This window comes from Lissotriton vulgaris, chromosome 10, assembly GCF_964263255.1.
Source record: "Lissotriton vulgaris chromosome 10, aLisVul1.2, whole genome shotgun sequence".
Classification (NCBI taxonomy): domain Eukaryota; kingdom Metazoa; phylum Chordata; class Amphibia; order Caudata; family Salamandridae; genus Lissotriton; species Lissotriton vulgaris.
The window spans coordinates 712,991,886-713,014,968 of NC_141698.1; the positions used below are offsets into that span (position 1 = coordinate 712,991,886).

The following is a 23,083-nucleotide window of genomic DNA, read 5'->3' on the forward strand; positions in this document are numbered from 1 at the left end:
CCAGCATGAGAAACATGCAGATCACAACACATGCAGGTAGCAGACAGAGACACAACGATCGATAGGAGAGAAGTGGGATAAACTAGACAGGTTCATCCTGAGAGAGTACAGAAAGCGGATGCATAAAGAAGGTGACAAGCTGGAAAGATTGCTGGCCTGGGTCCTAAGTAGGGAAATTATGACGTCCCCAATTATGATGCTAAAGGACGAAAAGGCAGAGCTGGTGGTACCCCAAGAACGAATAAATCCCACTCTACAGCGATATTTAGCAAATCTTTATCAAACCTCCTAGGAGGTGGAGGATACGGCACCAGGAGAATTTCTAAACACACTGCGCCTCCCAAGGGTCACACACGAGCATGTAGCAGAATTAGACAGGAATCTGACAAAAGAGGGGTTGGTTGTGGTGATTAAAGATATGCCCAGAAACAAAATCCTTTGTGCTATCGGCCTACCGTCAGAATTCTATTACCACTACACAGAGCTTCTGGTAGACAAATTACTTGAGGTTTTTGTGGAAGCCTGGGAGCTAGGAGAGCTACCACACTCTACGCAGTAGTCATTGATAGTGCAATAGGGTGGGTATATCTCACGGCAGTGGGACATCAAGAGAGGGACCAGACCCGGATGCCCCTTCTCACCTCTCCTGTTTGCCCTGGCCATGGAGCCTTTAGTGGCTCCGTGTTACAGGAGTGGGAGTTTCAAGTGTGAGACATGGTGCATACAGTCTCGTTATATGCTGTCCTATATTTGAGAAGGCCAGAGGAGCGATGCCAGGGTTGATGCGGAAAGACATCCCAGACAAGTGTTTTGCACTTCCTCTGGCCGGGCTAGTTGGCAGGTTAGTGGAGATGCTACCATACATCGGCATTAGGTGGGAGCTAGAGAAATTCCAGTGTCTGAGAATACCGGACGTGAACACAGAAGGGAAAAAAATTGCCTACATTATAGGGCGAGTGCTGGTGGGCTTTCACACTTCAGTGGTCTTTTGGAATAAGCTGCTACTATCTGTGATCATAACACTCATTCTGCTGTTATGTACTTGCTCCTTTCTCAAGGAGATCGCAGTTAAGGTGACATTACGACCTTAAATGCTGTTTTCCTAGCTTTTGAGGATTTGTGTTGGTTGCATTATTCACCTCCTGCCCTCATCAATCAAATATAAGATTTTCATTGAATTTTTGGGGGTCTTTTTTTGGCTTCCAGAACAAATATTTTTGCCTTACTGCGTCATGGTCTTAACAAGGGCTACCTCCCAAGCCAAATGGTCCTAAACAATAAAAAAAAACGTAATGGCCACAGGTATTGATGCCCATTAACAACACCTAACTCTGAGGCCTTGATTACGAATGCCCCAAATGTATTCCCACTATTTTTCCACCCTGGAACTACCAAGAGTTCCTGTAACTCCAGAGACAGGGGAATAACAGGGATTTCATTGTTTTGGGGAATAACGTGTTGAAAACAGTGTTTCTGCTTCAATTCCCGAATGTTTTTCCCTGGTTTTCCATGACACGGCACAAATATGTATATGATTCATGAGGTTTAATAGGGAAAGTGGAAGTGGCCATTAGAAACAATCAAAAGGTGTAATTCACCACTACCATTTTGATGCTACTTAGTAAAAAGAAGCACTTAGGTGTGTGTCCACTTTTTTAGGTTCGTAGAGTGTAAAGGGCCTTAGTGAGATGCTTTAGGATTTAAACTGTGCTGCTAATCATGGATTCATAATCCACACACTTGGTGTAAATAGTTTAATTTTACTCTATTTATTGAATTTCACTAAAGATAAAAAATACAGTATCAACAGTAGTGACGCAAATTCATTGAAGCTACAGTGTCATCATCCATCTGGAACGCCCTCCACCCGCATAAATCCGAAGAAAAGCCTCCCTCCCCACCCATTCATACCTGAGTAATAACCTTAATTGCAAGTTGAACGGTGAGCATCACATTACAAGCCAGGTTCATTCAGGGAGGGGAGACCACACATTAGACTTGTAGAACTATGAGGCGATAGCTAAACAGGGTCCCCACCCCGCTATGGGGTGTCGCTTTGCAAAGAATTAGCAGATCCATCCACAGAGTTTGTCGTTGGAGCTTGTAAGAGCAGTTAGGTGCGCAGTGGATCTCAAATGTCTCAAGGTCCAGACATGGGAGGCAGCAGTTCAGCACAAAGAACAATTGTTCATTACAATAAATGAGGTTCATGATCCAGTCCTTAAATGTTGACGTCCTCTAACGCCCTCACCGACTGGCAACCCTTCGTTTGGCCAATAAAAAAGGCAGCACTGCATAGTTACTGTTACCAACATCGAGTTCACCTGAGTATCTCAATTGTGCCAGAAGTGGGGTCATTGTTAAAGTCTATCCAACCATGGTTGTAAGCGCAGTTTTCACCTCGCCCCAGAAGGCCTGTATCGGCCCACAGGACCACATCAGATGGAAGAAGTCTGCCCCAGCCACCCCGCATCTGGCACACACAGCGTCCGGTCGAATTCGATAGTGATATAGTCAGGAAGAAGTATAGTATATCTTGTGGAGGATTTTAGAAGGGATGTTGCAGAGCCTGCTTCTGGGTACTATCCGCCCCGTTTGAACATAGTATTATTTCCACTACTTATCCATGAAGGTAACCTTAGATCTGTTTCCCATTGCGAACGCACCTGCCTTTGAATACTAGGACATTCAGCTTGAGCACTGCAATATAATCGGGAGACTTGGAGGATGGTGTGGAGGGTATTAAAGAAAAGTGGAAGATTCAGCTGGAAAATCAGGCATGGCTGCCTTGACATTATGATACAAACAAATATATGTGAGGATGTCAATTGGGGATACAAGTTTGTTGCTCAAGAAGTGTGCCTGGGAGAGAAAGGTGCCATCACAACAGAGCTCCCCTCACCGCCAGATTCCACACCTCTGAAGTAGTAATCTGCATGAAGACTCGTGAGTGACTGGCAGCAATGGGTGAAAGGAGGGAGGGGAATCATTGGAGAATATAGTAGTGTCTTTCCCATTTTGCGACTCAACCTATGAGAAGTTTTCAAGGTGCAGGATTCCATGGAGTCAGCGATAGAGAGCGAGCTAGAGGAGGAGCCCAGAAAAGAAGATGGAGGGATCGGGATCATGTAACCCTGTTCCACCACCAGATGAAGGAGAAACGGAGTAGGTTTATACCAACGAACGACATGTACTATTTATGTGCTCAGGTGAGCCTGAGTACATAAATAGTACAACTCCATGACTGGTACTTCAAACCCCCCTCGTCCCCCCCCCCCCTGAAAAAAGGCACGGTCTGAGGGTCCCACTGCAAACGAGGTTGCTTTCCTGCCCACTCCCACAGTATCTTCTGCGTTTTTAGCATGTGAAGGAAAGATTGGCTCAGTGGGAGAGGCATGTTTTGAAAAAGGTATAAGAATTTGCACAGTATCACCATTTCCATTATAGCGCCATGGCCTGCCACTGACAAAGGAAGAGAAATCCAGCGAGTATTTAGGTCAGTGATGGCAGGCAAGCCATGCCACAGTTAGATCGTACCACTTCTTCCCAATCACGAGTTATCACAATCCCCAAATATTTGAGGTCTGACTGACACCCCGTGGTGGGAACTCCAGGTTGAAGAGCTTGGTGGCCGGTGTAAGTGGAAAGAGTTGCGCTTTCTCCCAGTTTATCTGTACACCGGATAACACATCGAACCGGATGAACTCTCGGAGGACAGCATTTAGACTAATATGAGGGTTGTACAAGAAGAGGGTCATACAGTCTGCATATAGAGATATCAAGAGATGCCTGGTAGGGCAGCAAAGCGAATACTCAAGTTGGTGTTGTCGCAGTTTAGCAGCAAGTGGTTGTATCGCAAGGGCAAAAAGTAAGGGCGATAGTGGACAGCCCTGGAAAGTGCCTCTCATAATGACAAAGGGAGAGGAGACTGATCCATTGACACAAACTTTAGCAATTGGTCTTGAGTAAAGGAGCGCAATCCAGGCCACGAAAGGACAAGGGAGCCCCATCTGACGTTGCACAGCCATTAAGAAGTCAGACTCAAAAGAGTCAAAGGCCTGGGTGGCATGTTAAAAACTGCCATCGCAGCTAAGTCGCGTTCTATGTCCTGTAGTACTGTGAACAGGATCCGTAGATTGTAGGAGGTGAATCGGCCAGGGATAAAGCCTGATTGGTCTGGGCGAACCAAGAAGGTCATAAGGAGGGTTAAGCAATTATCAAGCACTTTGGCTAAGATCTTAAAATCGCAATCAGTAAGAGAGAGAGGCCTGTAGTACTCACAGGGATTAGGGCGTTTGCCGGGTTTGAGCAGGGTCATGATCAGGGGTTCGCGCATAGAAGGGGGGAGTTGACCCTCCTTTTTAGTCTCCTGAAGTACAGAAGCCAGCACAGTCACCAAGATGTCCACATGTCCGGGAACTTACCAGCCTGCATTTGCTGGATTGCGTCTCTTATCTCATCAACAGTAATGTCAGTAAAATCCTGAGCCAGGAAAGTCCTCTGGGCATCGCTTAATGAGCCCAAGGTCATGTCCTCCAGATATGAGTCAGGATCAATGGGATCTTCTGTTTTGGAAGCATAAAGGGAGCTATAGAAAGAGGAAAAGGTTTGGAGGATGCCAAGAGTATCTAAAGGCAGCTGCCCCAGTTCATCCCAAACTCCCAGAATGTCAATAGCAGCCAACTGTTGTCTGGTCATAGAGGCCAGAGTATGTCCCAGGTCCTCACCCTCCCCATCTACTCTGACTGATGCATACTTGCCGCGGAAGTGGCATTCTCTATTGGCGATTTCAGGAAATTCGGACAATACTGTCCTGATCTTCTGAGTTAATCTGGAATTGCCCGTGCCACCCAGTTAGGCTTCTAGCTGCTTAAGTTCACCCTTCAGGCGGGCTAGAAGATAGCGCAGGTTGTGCAGTACTCGCTCACTTTTTGCAAGGCACAGCCCCCTAACAATGGCCTTAAACGCCTCCCAGATGGTTCCAATCAGTAACACAGAGTCCGTGTTTCTGGCAAAGAAATCAAAGATTTCTTGCCGAAGTTTCACCCAAAATTAATGATCCAGAGGCAAGCGTGGGGAAAGTTGCCAGTTTGTACCAATGGGAGTCTACGTAGGAATGGGCACCACAGGTAGGACTGGAGAGTGGTTAGAATATGTGCGTGCAAGATGAGAAGCCTCACGCACCCAAGATCCCACACACCTGGAAATCAGTCAATAATCTAGCCTAGAATAGCTCCCATGTACTCCTGAGTGCAAAGTGCCTTCTCTGGCCATCAGGTGATGTGTTCCCAAAGCATCAAGCAAGTTATGCTCCTCCATGATATCTGAGAGATGATGGGCAGTGATAATGCGGTAGGTGGGCGGGACATGTTAGCGATCAATATCGATGCACATAACTGTTTCCGCCCCACAATACCAAAGACGACCTATGGATGTAACGTGGCCCCAGAAAGAGTCGAAGAAAGCAGTCATATGTATTGGGCCCATAGCAAGATGATCATGTAGCAGCCTTGCACAACACATAGGGACCCCTGCGGTATGTACGGTACCCCCTTGCATAAAAGGACAATGTAAAATAGTCTGTGGGAAGCCCACCTTTCCACAAAGGATGTACCAGTGTCACCACTCAGATGAGTCTCTTTTAACAGAGCAATGTGAATGCCATGTCTATCAAGACAGGACAATATGTGCGTTGCTTGCGCAGATTTCCCAAATCTCTAAAGGTCCATGTGATGCATTTATTGGGTGATCGGGAGAAGATGACATCAGCACTGCTCCTGTTGGTCATTATAATATCTGTGAACAGTGTAAACAATGATAAATATCTGTTGATATTCTGGTACCTACTCAGTATGGAAAGGTTGGCAGAGTATTAAACAGTGGCGGCTGGTAGAATTTGAAACTGGTGAGCTGTATGCAGAACGAATCAACGTACGCGAACCCGACGGCAATCAGGGGTGAGCAGGGGGTTCTGCCCAGCGAAGATTTTTTTCTAAATTGACATCTTTTTGGTGCGATTTTCAGCACTATTTCTGTGATAAATGGACTGAAAATTCAGTTCTTCTAGGCATTAATAAAAGAAAACTCATACATTATTTTAGAGAATTTCTGGGTTGCCAAGCAAGTCTGACTTCTGAAGAGGGCTTTGGCTCTACCCTTTCCATTAGAAAACACTAGTTAGCGATGTGAACAAGTTCAATGGACAAATCTGGGGTCTAAGGAGAGTCCCTCTCCTGAGAAAGAATTTTTAAAAAGATTGCAAATGGTGCATTTTAAAGCAAATAAAGGAAGCGATAAAGCAAGGCTTATTAAGCAGTGGGAACGTATAGTCTTGAAATATTAAACACATTAAAAACTGCCCCGTATCTTCTTGCATTAATTTATTCAACAGTTACTGTAATATGTAAATTGTTCTGCATGATAACTTTAGCCCTTCATAATATCTTTTGGGGACTCTTCTTTCTGTAATTTATCCAGTTAAAAAAAGCTTCTTAAGCACAACCGTGCTGGTAGCTCACTCACAAATATCCCTTGTGTCAGCAGGACCAGTGAATAAAGATCATGGTATGACAGAGACTCAAAGTGCAGGGAGACCTGTAGACTACATTCTCTGTACAAAAAAAAAAAAAAAAAAGGACTGGTGCGTTGTAGTCATTCACTTTAAATGGCAAAATAATTTGAATAAATAAAATTTATGCTCAATCTGCGTCTGAGGTTTGAAAGCTTCAGAGATGCGTGTGAAACACACCTGTCACCAAAATCTGTGACTGCTCGACAAAACTCAGCATTTTATAATGGGAACTTCTCACAGTAAAGCAGTTCTTAGAAGAAAAAAACACTCTGAAACCAATGAGGCACAAAAAAACTATACAAGTAACGGGGCAAGGCATTTCTAATATAATATGCGCAACACAAATGCTGCAACAATTGAACAAAATAAGCAAACAGACTAGGGCAAATGGTAGCTCGCTGCCGACGGGCTTCAAGGGGGAAACAAGCATTTACAATGCAATGGTTTTGCCTTTGTTAAAGTTAGAGCTATTGGCATTGCTCTTGACATTATTTTTATTCATGTTTTTTTTAACATAAATAAATGGCATTGTCATATACAATGCCACTAGCTTTATCTCTCGCAAATGACACACACAAACACACACAGAGCCCCCACACACACACACACACACTGAGCCCCCCACACACACAGCCCCCCACACACACAGCCACAAAGAGCCCCCCCCCCCACACACACAGCCACACAAAGCCCCCCACACACCCACACAGCACAAGCAGGCAACAGGGGCACAGGGAGGCACAAGCAGGCAACAGGGGCACACGGAAGCACAAGCAGGCAACAGGGGCACACGGAGGCACAAGCAGGCAACAGGGGCACACGGAGGCACAAGCAGGCAACAGGGGCACACGGAGGTACAAGCAGGCAACAGGGGCACGAAAACTGAGGCACAAGCAGGCGACAGGGGCACGAAAACTGAGGCACAAGCAGGCGACAGGGGCACGAAAACTGAGGCACAAGCAGGCGACAGGGGCACGAAAACTGAGGCACAAGCAGGCGACAGGGGCACGAAAACTGAGGCACAAGCAGGCAACAGGGGCACACGGAGGCACAAGCAGGCAACAGGGGCACACGGAGGTACAAGCAGGCAACAGGGGCACACGGAGGTACAAGCAGGCAACAGGGGCACACGGAGGCACAAGCAGGCAACAGGGGCACACAGAGGCACAAGCAGGCAACAGGGGCACACGGAGGCACAAGCAGGCAACAGGGGCACACAGAGGCACAAGCAGGCAACAGGGGCACGAAAACTGAGGCACAAGCAGGCAACAGGGGCACGAAAACTGAGGCACAAGCAGGCAACAGGGGCACGAAAACTGAGGCACAAGCAGGCAACAGGGGCACGAAAACTGAGGCACAAGCAGGCAACAGGGGCACGAAAACTGAGGCACAAGCAGGCAACAGGGTCACGAAAACAAGCACAAGCAGGCAAAAGGGTCACAAGCAGGAATTGTAATTTAGTCGGGGCTGAAGTGGAGAACGGTCAGTAGGGTACCAGGCCGAAAGGTGAGAGGGGCTGTCTGCACCCCAGTTTGGACAGTTTCCACTACCCAACAGGGATTGGTGGGAGGGGGGCGTACTTCTTGCTTGCTTTGGGGCTGTTACTTCGGGGACGCAGTGCACGCTCTTGCCTGCTGCCTGCTGCCACCGGGACACAACAGGCAGGGAGAGGACAGAGAAGCCAGAGGAACATGTGTAGCCTCAAAAAACAATGCACCAGGCTTATAAGACGGCAGAGCAGCATGTGTGGCATCAAAAAACAATGCAGCAGTCTTACAAGACAGCAGAGCAGCCTTACAAGACAGCAGAGCAGCCAGAGGAACACGAGTAGCCTCTAAAACAATGCACCAGACTTACAAGACAGCAGAGCAGCATGTGTGGCATCAAAAAACAATGCAGCAGTCTTACAAGACAGCAGAGCAGCCAGAGGAACACGAGTAGCCTCTAAAACAATGCACCAGAGCAGCCACAGGAACATGTGTGCCTCAAACACAAAGGGCTTATTGCCACTAATTACAAACATTTTAATGAAAGATTTTGGCAGTATGGATGCAACAAATAAACAAAAACTTCGTTTTAGACAGACATCAGATCAAGCAGTGGGTCAAATAATTTGCTTTACAAACTACTATTGTACAGTAGGATCCGCAGGTCTGCGCACATTCACTACAATTATCACGTAGTCCAAGTATCCCTGACCCGGAGTCAACTGAATTTCTTGAAGTTAAAAAAATCTCAATACTTGAATCACCCACTATTGGAATGTACAAATAACTGTTTACTTTTGTGCAACAATATATTCAATGCAACTCAAAGATCACCATATTTGCAGCATCTATTGTATTTTTAACTCTTGCCAATCACTTAAACTAGTACAGGCCTGACTTTTCACTGACCTTGCCTCCGCCTTACCAGATAATCTGGCCGTCATCCATTCCTATGGACTACTAGGGGTTCAGTCCTGACATGTGACTGACCTTGCCCCAGCCCTATGGACAGCCAGAAGCACAGGCCTGACTTTCCACTGACCTTGCCTCTGCCTTACCAGATAATCTGGCTGTCATCCATTCCTATGGACTACTAGGGGTTCACTCCTGACATGTGACTTGCCTTGCCCCAGCCCTATGGACAGCCAGAGCACAGGTCTGACTTTCAATGACCTTGCCTCCGCCTTACCAGATAATCTGGCCTTACCCGATTGACCTTCACCCATTCCTATGGACCACAAGGGGTTCAGTCCTGACATGTGAATGGCTTTTCCTCTGCCCCAGCTATAGGCGTACCCAAGGCACTTCTGACACGTGACTAATCTCAAAACTCTTTACTTGGCCAGTTCCTGGCATAAAAGTTTGTATAAAAACATTGATACATTTCGGTACATATAAGCACTAAAATATAAAATTCAATGCGCCAAGCAGCTATTCAAATACAAATATTGTAATAGAGAGGAAGGGGTTTACGCAGGGGAGCAAGGAAGATTGTTATCCAGTGAACTATAGTCTAAACAACAAAAAGCCTCCCATAAATGAACTGAAGTGACGTCCATTTGTAACCTCATAATATACACACAAGACTTAAGTGAAGGAAAAAAAAATACATAAATAACGAACTAACAGTGGGAAATGAGCAAAACAAAAATTGTGACACAGGCATGTAACGCAAGAAGAGTTTGCATTACTTGCAAGTGGAAATGCATACACATGCCTGTCACGTGACTAGCTTGAACACACGAGATGGTGAAGCTGGAGCATCTAAAGACTAAGTGCACATGGACACCACGGATGCACCTGGTCCGCCGCCCTGTCAAGTTGTGTAGGTCGTTATGAGCCTGTTTCTCTTCATAGCGCCAAGTCGGCAGCCTGGCCCATGTCTGCCACTGACGCAGTGCAACTTGTGAGCCAGTGGCCCTTCCTTGTGACTGACTCTGACCCAGCGCTACTGGCCTTTCCAGAGCAATAGTCTGCCCTTTCCCTAACTACCGCCCAGCTAGTGACTGACTCCATTCAAGCCCAGCCTGCTCCTCGGAGGCTCCGACCCGCAGAGGAAACACCGCCCGACATACCCGAACCGCCCACTCACCCCTGGGGTGCCCCGGTGCCAGTGGGGCACCCTGTGCCCGCCTCACCTGGAGAGAGGGCTCATTCCGTGGTCCTGGGGGGCTCCCGACCATCCAGGAGGTGCTTAGGCGACAGGGGCCGCGCCGGGGACTGCAGCAGGGGCCAGGGGCAGCCCAGGACACTTACCGGGGCAGGAAGAGGTGCCAAAGGGGGAGGAGCTTCCTGCCTTTGTTTGTCCTAGGAAATGCAGGGGTCGTTCCTCCCCTGGAAGTGCTGAGCCAGGGCTTCAGGGACCAACGTCGGACTGTGTCTGTCCTGGTGCGGAAGGGGGGTAAAGGGATGCAGCGCGGAGACATTAGGTTATTGGGCATTAGTGTAGCGTCGCGATCGCCAAGCGCCTGGCCTCTTGGCGCTTTAGAAAGATATCAACGGCTGGGATTTATTCAGAGGAGGTTATCCCCTAGAGTACTTATTGCAGTCTACCGTGTACATTGTGCGGGAACAAACACGGAGAGTGGGAGGGGGGCGGGAAAAAGACCACGGCAGGGAAAGAAAACGGCCAACCTAATCAGCGGGAGGAGGGCGGGAACAAACACGGAGAGTGGGAGGGGGGCGGGAAAAAGACCACGGCAGGGAAAGAAAACGGCCAACCTAATCAGCGGGAGGAGGGCGGGAACAAACACGGAGAGTGGGAGGGGGGCGGGAAAAAGACCACGGCAGGGAAAGAAAACAACGGCTGACCTAATCAGCGGGAGGAGGCCGGGAACAAACACGGACAGTGGGAGATGGGCGGGGAAAAAGACCACGGAATGACATTACAGAAACAATCAAGTCATTCATAATGGCCGATGGGCCGAGGGTAGAAGACATTGTTCAAAGATAAGAGGGTGGGGGTTAAAGAGCAGTGGGCAGGAACGCACAAAGTATGAACAGAGCATGTGCCTACCAGAGGCTATAGAAAGGACACGGATGTTTTGTGCCATCAGTAATGTGCAGCCTGAAACAGAACTTATATATTTTCAGTATACTATAGTTAAACATTGTGGGGTTCAGTTTGCACTCCTAAGTAGTGAGCACAATTTGCTGGAATTCAGGGGGTATTTATATTCTTCTGAAAACGGTCTGAGCAGTCTTGAAGAGAAAAGTTAGTTTCTGCTATTAGTAGCAACTGAGAAGACGGTTGATTTAGGTTGTGAGATCCTCAAGCAGGTTGGATGAGATGGTAAAGTAGGTGGAGAGATTTCAAGTTCATGTGCAAAAGTGTGAACTTTAAGAGGGCTGGAACTGTTCCTAAGTGGAAAGACAAGCCAGCTCTGATATGGGATGGGTCCATGTCTTCTGGAAAGTAGTCAGGGTCCAAGGCAGTGTAGATAGACAAGACGTATGTAATCAAGGAGCGTAGCTTGGCCAGTTAAGTGTGTGGAACGCGATCTCCAGATTTTACAACAATCACGCTGACAAATCAGGTTAACAAATTGAGAAGCAGTGCTTAGGGGGCGTTTAAGGAGCAGTGGAAAAAGTGTGACGAGTGGGAATTGTTAGACGTATTTAAACATATTTTGTAAATCTACAAACATTTTCAGACCTGCAACGGGGGTAAATCCGACAGACACCTCACCATACACGATTGAACAGATTTAGAGCATAGAATACATTTATTGGAGTGTGGGGGAGTGGGGATGTGACCCCCCTCGTCCTCGAAGCCACGAGCCTGATATATTCCAAAATGTTTTGTGAAGCCTATTCACTTGCATGTCTCACACTGCTAAACTTCTGGCCTCACCCTTACTCGAGAGACAATAGGTGGATAGTCAGCGTCCAGGTTAGCCTTTATGATTCAAGTGCCACACAAGAGCCTTGTTGTACACACTCATTTTGGCGCCGTGTCGCCCAGCTCTGATGGATAGGAGCATGCGCTATCTTCACTTTCTATTGAAATGGCTCGTGCCACTGTGCAATGGTGTCCGATTTTTCAGTGAATCGGAGTCGGCCAGAAGCGCCGTAGCAGAACAGCTCGCAACCAGAACACGCCCAACAGCGCGGGGTGTCCATAGCAGCGCGTCCTAGTTATCAATAGTGCAGCAGGTGGTTTAATAGCTCTTCATAGAGCAGTTTCATTAGGAAGAACGTTGGTTGTAGAAATTACGTTTTATTTGTTTACTTAATGCATCTTCTGTGATCCTATGTTGACGAGAGCTGCAATTTCTGTGCCATTCCTTGGATGAAAAATTGTAGTCCTATTTTTCCAAAATGTCCCGGTTTTTCGTTCTAAAGATCTGGTCACACTAAACAGATCAAGTATTTAATGGGCAAGGCAAGGACCTGGTCAGGATGGGCTTCGTCACTTGGAGAACCCCTGAAAGGAAGGCCAAACTGAAACCCACTGGGCACCTAGAAACTAACTCGTTCGCTTTACATTTCATATACTTATGATACAGATAATGATTTCTCACAGATGAGTACAGTGAGTGAATATATGTCAAAGGGCTGACTACTCCGCCCCCCACCCCCGAAATCTGAGGCAAAGAACGTACCGTCATTTTCGCTTTACCGAACTCTCAATTGTCCCCAGTTAATGTTAAGTTACTTTGGGTGTCTTCATTTTTTCAGTTGTATATGGCGCGCATGTCGCTAAGGAATATTAGCTTCACATGAGCTAAAGATTCTATCACAAACAGTCCGTGTTCATCGAAGACAGGGGAGAAGTTACTTAATTAGCCCAGAATTAAAGGAAAGCGAGCAGGCGTTGGTACTCGAGCTCCCCTGTACCAAAGTCGGCAGCTGGGGTACTAATTAAGCCACACCATATCTTCTTGTGTATTTAAAGTGTGTGTCATAACAGACTAACCACATTTAAAGAAGGATAAAAAAACCTGGATAATAATACTAACGCGTAGAACCCTAACAAAATATGTGTCCCTCCCACTTCGGCTGCTACGCCGGGTGCCAGCGACATCTAGCGGCCAGAAGACTAGGCTATTGGAGGGAGGCAAATATAAGCACTTAACTTTCTGTGCTTTGAATTTAAACGCCGTCATTTCACTCAAGGGAGAAATTAGCTTTCCTAGTGTTGGCCGGGGATGGGTTCTGAAAGCGCAGAGCTATAGTCACTTTTGGCCTCCTGCAGGCTGCACTCTTCTCGGACAGATGCATTTTGTTGTGGGGGTAAGAAGACCTAAAGAACCCCGGGGGGTCTCGTTTATAGGTATGTAGATGTCCATCCCCTCCGGGTCCCATAACCCCATTTATTGCAGCAGGGGGTGCGTGGGGATCAGGGAATGTGGCCCCTTGTTACTGGGAGGGGGAGGTCAGAGATTAGGAACCGGGATTTCCACTTACAAGTCGTTAGCACGTGTTGTAAGTACTTAACTGCCCCAACACTAAACTATGATGCAGTCCTAGGTAACCGGAATCACTTAATACCCTCCTCCAGAGGGAAACAAATGAAACCATAGAAGTAATAAAAAAGTTACGACTCACAAACACCTTTACTACTTTCACCCAAGTAGTGTATACACATGAGGAAGACTATAGAGACTCTGCTCTTGTGCTCAAGGGCAACATCGTTATATATTATAAGCTAGAAGGTGCAGCCCATCTAGTGCGAGGCCTGTAAAAGCCACCGATGGGAAATTAGAAGACAAGAAACCGCGCTCATGCATCGGAGAAGAGCGCTGAAGATCACCATTGAAGGGAGGGAGGGGGGGGGGGGGTCCTTATACAACACATCGTGTGTTTATGGCGAGCTGGACACCAAGCTACAGTTATTGCTAAAAAGTAATGCCAAGTTCTCCCCCCAACAAAAAAAACAAGCATTGTAATATAGAAAAGGAACCCGTTAGTAACGGAGATAGACAAAACACGGAAAATACAGCAAGAAGTAAGAAAGAAAAAACACGCACACTATTGAAAAGTGGAGTAGGGTGAATACACGCTCTACCGCATACCGTGTCAAGCGCGCGAACAGAGGTAGAAAGGAGCACTAACTATACCATAGGCCCCTCAATCTACAGATCCGCCAGTTAAATAAACACGGGTCAATATAATGCAGTACCAACATGCCAATTAGAAATACATCAAACAACAAGCGGGAGGGGGAGCAAGGGAGGTGCCGGCAATGCCGGACCAGAATCGGGGGCGTTCCCGGCGTCGCGTGACGTCGGCAAAAGCCAAAGAATGTCGGGAACGCCCCCGTGTCTGGTCCGGCATTGACGGACAGGCCCCTCGTCCAATGGCTAGGCTCCATTTATGGAGCCAGCCAATGAATGACGAGGGCCGACCCAAACCCACACACACAACTCAAGAGGTTTTTTGGCACATGCGCAAAGCGCATGGCCAGTCAAAACCTAAAAAGCTATATTTTTTCTTGCTTTAAAAGACAGTATTTTAGCTTGATTGCCAGTGCCAACAAACATCAGTTGTCAGCGTGGGCGAAACTTCCTTTCCCAGACCACTAAAGTAGAGCATCACACACCATGATAACAAACCCCCCATCTCCCACAATCACCCACCCACAAGTTTACAATATTGTACCCCCCCCCCTTCTCTGACAAACTGCCTTAACACCCCCAAAAACATTCACACCTAAACTTGTAATTTCTTTAAACACTAAAATGTGCATTACTGACCTAAGCAGCGGATCAGCAGACTGACCTTTTCCCTTGCGTCCATAGTAAAGGACTAAACCAAAAGCACCCAGGGTAGAGGGGTGGGAAGAGAAGGAAGTTGAAAAGATTTAAAGTTTGGGATTTCAGTATTTCATAGTGCTGCTAATTAGGGGCATGTAAGGTGCATGTAGCGGGTAGCTTGTGGTATTTAATGTCAGACGTTTTCCGTTTTGTGGCTTTGTGCGAAAATAACAATAACTTTTTTGCAGCTTCCTACTTGTAAACTAATGAGCTGTCCCATATAGAAGGTGTGTCTGCACCTTTAAGACCACTGTGACTGGCTAAAAATAACACCCTCTGCCTCCGTCTAAAGAAGTGTATAAATCGCAGGAGTATGCCTTACGTCTGTCATTTGCTGCGTTACAAAAACACGTCTAAAGCAGAAGGCGCTACATAAAAACTATAGTTGGTTAACAGCTAACCAAACAGGCAGGCCACACAAAGCTTCAATGAGAGGGGCTCTATCTTCACAACTTAACTAAGACTGCCTCTGCTTCACATCAAGCAAAAATAAGACTTGTGGCCTCTTCACATGCAAGAGGTTACACATTTCTTTCATGATAGATAAACAATGCCTCTGACAAGTGCTGCTCTCTGCCAGAAACAGCACCGAAATTACACCCAAATGCTGAAGAATGTTGTAAGTAAGATTCATGAGCATAAGCACTGAGAATGAAGTACAACTGTCCAAATACAAGCGCGCTGGCGCATCTATCTGCAAGCAGCGCTTAAGCGGCTTTCCATCCATCTGAAGCCAAAGCGCAGTAACACAATGTCTGCGGCTCTGTCTCAGTCGTGGCTTGCAATACGCGTGGGGGGTTACGCGAGGTGTGAAAACTTACCTGACTGCCGGGTCCGCGCCGCCTCTGCTGTGTGTTCCTGTGCCGGGGTCCGCCGCCCCGTTGGTGCCTTCGTGAGTGGCTGGTGCACCGTGGCAACCCCTCTCAGCCAATCCAGAAGCTGCTCTAGCAGCGCCAGGATTGGCTTGGGCATGGACTGTACTCGCCCATAAGAGAGCGGGGGCTGCGGCCACTGGCCAATAGCAGCCCTCGCCCTCACTCGCTTTCATAATGCAGGGCAATGCAGGCTATACTAGTGTGCATGTTCGGGCTGGTCACAAAAATGACCAGCCCAAACCTGAACATGCACACTGGGCCTGCCCTGCTGCTGCTGTCACTTAGTCTGTGTCTGTCAACAACAAACCCAACCCTCTAGTGCTGCCCCACCTATTTCAGCAACGCGCCCTCCTGACTGACTCCGGCCGGCCGGATTTCGAGTCAGGACGCCGGCGGTGAAGTCAATCTTCCTCCATGTCCATGTGGTTAGTGGGGCAACGCCCCAATGGACGCACCGCCCCTGGTATTAAAGGGTTTGGGTAATTGTGGGAAGTGATCTGCCAGTATCATACACAAGACTACAGATACATGTTATTCTCTCAGAGGCACTAGTTTTTGAATGTTTTGGTGGAGGCTGTCCTGTGAAAGAGTTTAAGTCTGTGGATCCATTACATTATAGAAGGTGGGTATCAGTAGAAAACTCTGAATACCAGTGTATTGTGGGATGCAATGCGCCACTGACTTTAAATCATCATTAGAAATGCCAGGGAAATTTGTGGGAGGTTTTGGTGGAAGTGCAGGGGTAGGGGTAGGGGTTAGTAGTTTGTTTTCCATATCTTCTACTTATTTTATCTATAATTCAAATAAAAACTGAGAAAAACTTATTGAACCCTAAAACATATAATTTGACATTCAATACTTTATAATATGCTGTATTCTTTTTTTATTTCAGAAACAATGCAACAACACAGGGACAATGAGCAAGGCGAGTTAAGTTTCTGAGGCCGAAACAAATGTGAAAAGGAGACAATGACCCAAGCAATGCCAGGAGCATGAGTCGACATTTTTGGGATTCTGATATCATTGTCACAATGATTGAACAGAAGACAGTGTTTGTTAATTTACTTTGCCCCAATTGCTTTAAGAGAATACGGAAACAGTAGTCAGAAAAGGTGTTAAAACAGAAACAGATTTTTCAGTAACAAATAAAGCTTGTAAATCCTAAAACAATTCATTGTAACAAATTAAACCTATTTTTCCGGTTATATCAAAATACCTTTTAAACACCAAGCAAAATTCCAAAAAGAAGTTAATCAACAACAATGTGCTTTATTTCGCACATAATTTATACAAAAAATAACAGCACTAGAATGATGTAAAATAAGAACGATATATATATACTAAAAGATATATATACTAAAAATGTCTGGCCTCAACCTATAATAATCCGTATGAAATTAGAAAACCGATTCATTCTTTTATGAGAACTTAACCTCAAAACCATTAGTTGTTATGTATATTAATGCCATATTCATTTCCTGTTTCTTCTCTTCTGCCTCTTTGACCTTTTATTCTTCTCAATAAAATCAAACTTAAAAAAAAACATTAGCTGTTGTGTCTCCAATTACTATTTTTCTAAATCACACGTTTATACAAATAAATGCGTTGCCACAAGTGGTATGTTTATGTTGTAGATCTTTGCACTTTGCGTAATGTCTTTCACATAAATGATTGTCACTTAAGCTGCTCTTTACAATGGGAAACACCCAGAACCTCTTAACATGGCTATATAGATCCATCAATATGACTAACCCTCAAGTGACAGGACTTCAAGAGAAGTGGCAAACTACTCTTAACAAAACTTTTACTGACATGGTGGAGTAGGCTCTTGGTGCACATGCAGGAAATTGTTAGGAATGTAAGATTTAAAAATACCCAATTCAATCACCTACATGACTTATATGTCCCCAGGCGACTGAATCTTATCTGAAGATCAGCTGACATTCACCTCCCCAGATACAGTTGTCACGATTCAGACTTTTCCCATATGGTGTGGTTATGTATGAAGGTGGAGGTATTCTGGAGACAAGTGCCAAGACAGTTAGAGGGTCTACTCAATATAAAGGGATTACATGCCCCTGAGGCCTGCTTGCTGAGCGAATAGTCAAAGTCAAATAATTTATATAGCGCGCTACATACCCAGAGGGTCTCAAGGCGCTTGAAGGGTGGGGAATTACTTGTCGAATATCCAGGTTTTAAGTTGCTTTCTGAATGCTAGGTGGTTCTGAGTGAGGCGAAGGTGAGTGGGAAGTGAGTTCCAGGTTTTAGCCGTCAGGTAGGAAAAGGATCTTCCTCCCATGGTGGTTTTGTTGATGCGAGGTACAGCGGCAAGGGCTTGGTTGGAAGAGCGTAGCTGGCGGGAGGGAGTGTAGAAGGAAAGTCGTGTGTTGAGGCATTCGGGTCCAAGTTCGTAAAGTGCTTTGTGTGCGTGGGTTAGGAGGCGGAATGTTATCCTCTTATTGACGGGGAGCCAGTGGAGGTTTTTCAGGTGATCAGAAATGTGGTCTTTACGCGGAATGTCTAGTATGATTCTGGCTGATGCGTTCTGGATGCGTTGGAGTTTTGTCTGAAGTTTTGCGGTGGTACCGGAGTAAAGGGTGTTTCCGTAGTCCAGGCGGCTCGTGACCAGTGCGTGGGTGACCGTTTTTCTAGTTTCGGTGGGGATCCAGCGAAATGTTTTTTTGAGCATGCGAAGAATGTTGAAGCAAGATGATGAAACGGCGTTGACTTGTCTGGTCATCGAGAGTGAGGAATCCAGGATGACGCCCAGGTTCCGTGCGTGGTCCGTCGGGATGGGTGCTTTTCCAAGGGCCTCTGGCCACCAAGAGTCGTTCCAGGCGGAAGGGGAGGTACCTAAGATAAGGACTTCAGTTTTGTCTGAATTCAGTTTCAGGCGGCTGCGTTTCATCCACTCGGCCACTTCTTTCATTCCTTCATGTAGGTTGGTTTTGGCGGTGTTGGGGTCTTTGGTGAGTGAGAGGATCAGTTGAGTGTCATCAGCGTAGGAGATGATGTTGAGGTTGTGTTGTCGTGCGATGGCCGCGAGGGGGCTCATGTATACGTTGAAGAGGGTGGGGCTGAGTGAAGATCCTTGTGGCACGCCGCAAATGACTTCAGTGGCCTCTGACTTGAATGGTGGAAGGCGGACTCTCTGAGTTCTTCCGGTAAGGAACGAGGTGATCCATTCCAGTGCCTTTCCTTGGATTCCTATGTTTCTGAGGCGTTGTAACAGGGTGCTATGACAGACCGTGTCGAAGGCTGCGGAGAGGTCGAGGAGGATGAGGACGACTGTGTCTCCATTGTCCAGTAGAGTTCAAATGTCGTCTGTTGCTGCGATGAGGGCGGTCTCGGTGCTGTGTTTGGCTCGGAAGCCGGATTGTGAGGAGTCAAGGGATTTGTTGGTTTCGAGGAAGGCGGCGAGCTGGCTGTTGACGGCTTTCTCGATGACTTTGGCCGGGAATGGAAGGAGCGATATGGGGCGGTAGTTTTTGAGTTCGGTGGGGTCAGCTGTGGGTTTTTTCAGAAGGGCGCTGAGTTCGGCGTGTTTCCAGCTTTCCGGGAAGGTGGCGGAGTTGAGGGAGCAGTTGATGACGTCTCGGAGGTGTGGTGCTATGATGGAATCTGCTTTGTTGAAGATGTGGTGAGGGCATGGGTCTGTGGGGGATCCTGAGTGGATGGAGTTCATCAGGCGGATGGTGTCCTCTGTGGAGATTGGGTTCCAGTCATTAAGGATGTTCAAGGGGGGTGAAGGTACGGCAGAAGGTTGGGTGGGTTGGTCTCCGGATTGGTTGTCGAAGCTGTTGTGGATGTCTGCGATTTTGTCGTGGAAGAACGAAGCTAGGGAGTCGCAAAGGGTTTGAGAGGGAGTGATGTCGTTGGAGTTGGCAGTGGAGTTGGTAAACTCTTTAACGATGTTGAATAATTCCTTGCTGTTGTGGGCGTTGTTGTCTAGTCGGTCTTTGAATGCGGCTTTCTTGGCAGTCCGGATCAGTTGGTGGTGTATGCGAGTGGCGTTTTTGAAGGCGTCCCTTGTGCTGGTGTTTGGGTCTTTTTTCCAGGCCTTCTCAAGGGAGCGACAGAGTTTCTTGGATTTCTTAAGGTCATCGTTGAACCAAGGGGCGTTTTTGCTGCCTAGTTTGATTTGACATTTTTTCAAAGGTGCTAGGATGTCGGCGCTGTTGGTTAGCCATTGAGTGAGGTTAATGGCTGCTTGGTTGGGGTTCGAAGAGTGGGTAGGGGGGTATTGAAGAAGTGATGAGGAGATCTGGTCAATGGTGATTTTGTTCCAGTTTCTTCGCAGAGTAGGTTGAGGATGGTTGTGGGTTGTGGTCTTTTTGTAGATAAAGTGAACGCAGCTGTGGTCCGTCCAATGGAGAGCTGTGGTGTGACTGAAGGAGATATGTTTGCTGGAGGTGAAGATAGGGTCGAGTGTGTGACCTGCGTAGTGAGTGGGGGTATTGACAAGTTGTTTGAGTCAGAGGTTGGCGAGATTGTCCACAAGGGTGGTGGTGTTGCTGTTGTTGCTCTTTTCCAGGTGAAAATTGAGGTCTCCCAATAGAATGTAGTCCTCGGAGGGAAGGGCGTGTGGGGTGATAAAGTCAGTGATGTCTTCACTGAATTGTGCACGGGGTCCTGGTGGCCTGTAGAGGAGGGTGCCTCTGAGTGTGGTCTTGGGGTCGGTGTGGATCTGGAAGTGAAGGTGTTCGGCGGTAGCGAGGTTGACGTCAGAGCTGGTTGAGATGCGGATGGAATTCTTATGGACGATAGCGATGCCTCCTCCTGTTTGGTAGGTGCGGTCTTTTCGGATGATCTTGTAGCCTTCCGGGATGGCGATGGTGATGTCTGGGGCTGAGGAGGCGTTCATCCATGTTTCTGTTAGGAAGGCGACGTCCGGAGAGAAGGTGTCTAGTAGATTCCAAAGGTCGATGGCGTGTCTGTGGACCAAGCGGGTGTTGAGTAGGATGCATTTTAGATGGTTGGTGTCAGATCTCTGTTTGGTGTTAGTGGATGAGGAGTTGGTCTTGGTGCAGTCATACTTGCAGGAGTTGCATGTGAAGGGTCCATGGGTGTGTATAGGAGCGGCTTGGGCGCAGTTGGGGTGACGGCTGGGGTTTAGGGCTAAGAGGGTGGAGGCGTCGTATGTAATGCGGGTGGGGTGGGTGGTGCGGGGACCAGGGGGTCTGGCGCTGGGCGCGGTCCAGGTGCGGACAGGCGTAGACGGGCTTACCTTTGGCGCACCTTCGGCGCAACTGGGGCGCGACCGCTGCGCGTGACCGCTGCGCGTAAAAGCATCTGTCATATATAGATAGTGGAGGGGGGTGGAGCGTGGGAGGGGCTGCTGGGAGGCGGGGAGCGGGGAGGAGACACGGTCCACGAGTGACCAAACGCAAAATGGACGGGCTAAAACGAAACTTGGACCACAATCAAAGCAAGAATCCAGTAAATAAATAAACAGTCAATGCAGCGCAATATGCAATGAAATGAATCAAAGATAAAGATACCAGGCGCTATGCTCGCCTCTAGGCACTCAGGGAATGCAGGCGACGTCGGAGCGCGCTCACCCAGGCAGGCAAAGGGTGTCAGGAGCAGTAGCTGGGGCAGGCAGTCGGCAAAAAATCAGCAAACTCTGCAGGAGGAGTGGAGCAATCAGCCCGGAGATCGTGGCTGGGAGCGTGGGGGAGCGACCGCTATGGAACTAGTCCAGCTGGTCACAGAGGGGTGTAGGGAGGATTGGGCGCAAGAGCCTCACTTCACATGTGGTATAGCTTAAGAATTACGATAGCTCTTCCCTGGGACGAAATGGGTTTTGCTTTTGGTAACCCTGGAATGGAAGACAAGGAAGAACTGTCCAGCGAAAATGAAGGATAGGTTTATTGATCTGTTTCCCCTATCTCACAGAAAAGTATTAAATGTGAAAAATGTGGATGCCGTCTTAAGTTGTGTATTAGAACTACCATCTACTCATGGAATCTCTGAGACCTTGTTGGTTACTTGTTATTCGTATTTCATTGTTATTTGACATTCTGGACCGATATCTTCTTGCACCATGCACAGAGATGTTTGACTCTTTTTTAATGCAATGAAAAATTTTATTATTTTAAATATAGTTATATATTCCAGGCATGATATAAATGCACGGTCAATCGAATAAATAAAACAAACTTAATAAACAGAATTTTTTAAAGAGACGTACATGATTATCATATAGTTTTCCTTTCTTTGTCACATTTTACTTTTCTCTCACAACTGTTTATTGTAAGCAAATAGTCATCCAGCTAGCTAAGCATGTCATTTATATTTGTAATGCACTACGTTATTTTATACAAAGCTATGTAAGTGTCTAAATCTACTTAAAATAAATTAGTTCATTGAAGTTTATTATGTGTCATGCACATTTCACAAAAATGTTTGTACTTTTATTAACTGCCAGCCGATGGAAATAGCTATCTTAAGATACAAGAAACACCAAAGTGATTGGTGGAATAGTTGCTAAAGACTTAACTACTGTTAGTCAATCAATATACACTTTTTCGATTTAAAAAAAGAAAATCATAAAAGTCAAGCACTGTATGATAGATTTCATAAAAATAAACATCGGACACATTACAATTGATTGGCTTTAAAATACCAGTAAGATAACAAGAGAAAAAATAGTACACTGTGTGAGTGGTTAAAAACTGGAGGAACAATTGTGCAGGTCTCACTTGGTTAAAATACATGGGCTACTGAAGTGGACATGTGTATTTAGAACTTAAATAATTATATTTCGGACAGACCATAACTCTGTGCATGTTATCATTAATGGAAACATCACAGTCACACAAAGGTTAACCTCGAGTCCACAAAGCAACCATGATTAAGGGCAATAGTTGCAGGAATAAATGAAACCTAAAAAATGTTAGAAATCGTCGCTGGTGGCGAGGCATGGCCAAGGTAAGTTATGGCTCCAAGCCACTTAAAGTTTTCACTAAAAATGCATGACTTGCTAAAAGCTTATTTAGTGCTGGAGCCTCTCAATCTGCTGCAATCTTATCTCTAAACTCTTCTTGGACCCATCTTTTATCAATTTGGACAGTACCACTGTCATGTAGTTCCTGTAAACCTATATAGGATCTGCGCGTTTAGACAACATACACTGTAGGATTGGTGTCCGTACTGATTCTAAATGCCCCTACCGGGTATGTTAGCCTGTATACCAGCTACCTCACAGTGCCACTAGAAACTCCTCTTACCAAGGAGGGAATAGTTCTTGGCAACTATCGAACATGACAACCCTGATCCCTCAGGACCGTGGAAACAATGCTACTTGTCGCTCAGTCACTCGTGCTCACTGTGTCTCAGAGAGATACACAAAATGGTGCACAGACATAATATCGAGTCCAAAATATCGTT

General features: G+C 46.6%; 1 protein-coding gene across 4 annotated transcripts in view; it reads left to right on the top strand.

Annotated features, from left to right (window-relative positions):
- The window catches only part of LOC147688704 (integrin beta-1-like), a 337,537-nt gene extending 320,303 nt beyond the window's left edge, over positions 1–17,234 (top strand). For 2 of the 4 annotated variants that reach the window (XM_086941547.1, XM_086941545.1), the window contains exons 15-16: positions 16,584–16,646; positions 16,792–17,234. In XM_086941547.1, coding sequence (XP_086797673.1) covers positions 16,584–16,633 — 50 coding nt within the window. In that variant the 3' untranslated portion in view covers positions 16,634–16,646; positions 16,792–17,234. Of the gene's footprint in view, positions 1–16,583 lie in introns of all 4 variants that reach the window. The other 2 variants (XM_086941546.1, XM_086941544.1) reach the window with 1 other exon arrangement.
- Positions 17,235–23,083: the final 5,849 nt, after the last annotated feature.